Source organism: Diaphorina citri, unplaced genomic scaffold (assembly GCF_000475195.1).
Source record: "Diaphorina citri unplaced genomic scaffold, Diaci psyllid genome assembly version 1.1 scaffold149, whole genome shotgun sequence".
In the NCBI taxonomy this organism is placed as follows: domain Eukaryota; kingdom Metazoa; phylum Arthropoda; class Insecta; order Hemiptera; family Psyllidae; genus Diaphorina; species Diaphorina citri.
In genome coordinates, this window is record NW_007377586.1 from 1 (window position 1) to 2,218 (window position 2,218).

General features: G+C 37.5%; 1 protein-coding gene across 1 annotated transcript; it reads left to right on the forward strand.

Annotated features, from left to right (window-relative positions):
• The first annotated feature begins 9 nt into the window (after window positions 1–9).
• Window positions 10–1,287, forward strand: LOC103505075 (translocation protein SEC63 homolog). The gene has a single exon (XM_026820461.1). The coding sequence runs from the start codon at window positions 124–126 to the stop codon at window positions 1,285–1,287; it is 1,164 nt and encodes a 387-aa protein (XP_026676262.1). The 5' UTR covers window positions 10–123.
• The last annotated feature ends 931 nt before the right edge of the window (window positions 1,288–2,218 follow it).

The window sequence follows — 2,218 nt, forward strand, 5'->3', positions numbered from 1 at the left end:
TTTGACCCTTATGATATCCTTGGAGTCCCTCTAGGAGCATCTGAAGCTTCCATCAAGAAAGCTTACAGGAAGCAGTCCTTGATATTGCATCCTGATAAAGAGACTGGAGATGAAAAGGCCTTTATGAAATTAACCAAGGCATATCAAGCACTCACTGATGAAGAATCAAGAAGAAACTTTGAAAAGTATGGGAACCCTGATGGACCAGGAGCCATGAGTTTTGGTATTGCTCTACCATCTTACATTGTGGAAAAAGAAAACTCAGTTTGGGTTCTTGGACTGTATGCTCTAGTATTCATGGTTGCTCTACCTACAGCAGTGGGTATGTGGTGGTATAAGTCTATCCGTTACACAGGAGATAAGGTACTACTTGAAACCATTAACTTTTACTATGCCTTCTTTCAAATCACTCCTCATATGGCCTTGAAAAGAGTTCTCATGATTTTGGGTGCTTCCCTAGAGTTTGACAGAAGATTTAATAGTGAGATTATTGAACGCCCTTCGGATGAAATAGAAGTACCTCAACTCATCAGACAAATTCCTAACCTTGGTGAGAAAAACAGAGAGCGTCCTCTCTACCATAAATATTCTATCAAGGCTAGAGCACTCATATATGCCCATCTCTCCAATATGCAGTTGACTTCAGAGACCTTGGAAGCAGACCGTATGTATATTGTAAAAAAGTGTCCTTACCTGCTACAAGAAATGGTTACTTGTATCTCTCAGTTGATATTACTTGCCTATGCCCAGAGGGTACCTAGGCTGATTCACATTGAAACTTTAGAAAATGTAATGAAACTGTGTCCTATGATTGTTCAAGGCATGTGGGATTTCAAGAATCCTTTGCTTCAGTTACCTTATGTCACTGATGATCATCTTAAACATTTCATTTGTAAAAAGAGATACATTAAAAGTTTACAGCAATTTGCTCAAATGAAAAATGAGGAAAGAAGATCTGTTGTGAAGTTCATGAATGATGAACAGTATTCAGATATGTTGAAGGTGCTGGGGAATATGCCTTATGTTGATCTTCATGTGCAGCCTGAAGTGATAGATGATGAGGCTACTACAGAGTATACTGCTGGTGCCATTATTACTGTGACATGCACTCTTATGAGGAAGCCCATGTCTGTGTTATTTGGTGATGACACCATAAAAGTTCAGTTCTTGGAACCTTCCAAAGAAGGGGAAGGAGAGATAGAAGAAGAAGAAAAGCCAAATGGCACTATCACTCCAGTTGTAAATAAAGAAAAGCAACAAACTCATAGACCAGGGTTTATTGTTTGAAAGCAATGTAGAGAATTTCCGGACTGACAGTAATTTTATTGTGAATGGAGAAATTAATAAAAAATAATAATAAGTTCAGTAAAATATGTATGACATTTCAAAGACTTTCTGCTGTGAATCTGAATGATGGTCAGAATTAAGAAATTGAGTAATGTCTCTAAGGTTAGTTTATCGGAAAGAATAATACTTCAACTCGTGAATCTATAGTAGAAAACAAATGTTGTGGATCACTGCTGTAATTGATGTAGTTATTGAAGCCATTGATCGCTGACAGGAGGCAAGCTCGATTTCCTGAAACATACAATACAACATTGAAGGATTACTTTTTAAATCTCTGAAATCATTGAGCTTGGGCTGATTGTAAAAGCATTTTCCGTATCATCTGAGCCCATTCAACTTAAAATTATTATCAAAGGCTTATCAAGTTATCAAATATCATTGCTGATATTGAGCAAGAAGAGTACCTAAATGGTACTCCATAATCCCCGAACTTCCTCTATAAGTCTATAAGTACTCGTACCTCTCATTACTGATTCTATTAATCTATTTAGTCACTTTCAATACATCGTAGATTCTGGCACATCCACTAATATTGGTGGAGATGTCTTGTTTTCCTATTGCAGAATTAGACCAAGCGAGGTTGTATTTCTTACTTGGTAAAGTTGCTCTGGTAATGTCGGTTTCTCACATTCTCGTAGTCGGTGATGGCGGCAATTTTCATCTTCCTGTTGAACTCGTCAATATTTTGCTTGTTCGCCGCGAACTCATTAAATCCCCGAACTTCCTCTATAAATACTCGTACCGCTCATTACTGATTCTATTAATCTATTTAGTCACTTTCAATACATCGGGGATTCTGGCACGTCTACTAATATTGGTGGAGATGTCTTGTTTTCCTATTGCAGAATTAGATCAAGCGAGGTTGTATTTC

What these genes read in the sequence shown, in the direction of transcription:
- LOC103505075 (XM_026820461.1), top strand. Translation starts at nt 124, where the DNA reads ATGAAATTAACCAAGGCATATCAAGCACTCACTGATGAAGAATCAAGA.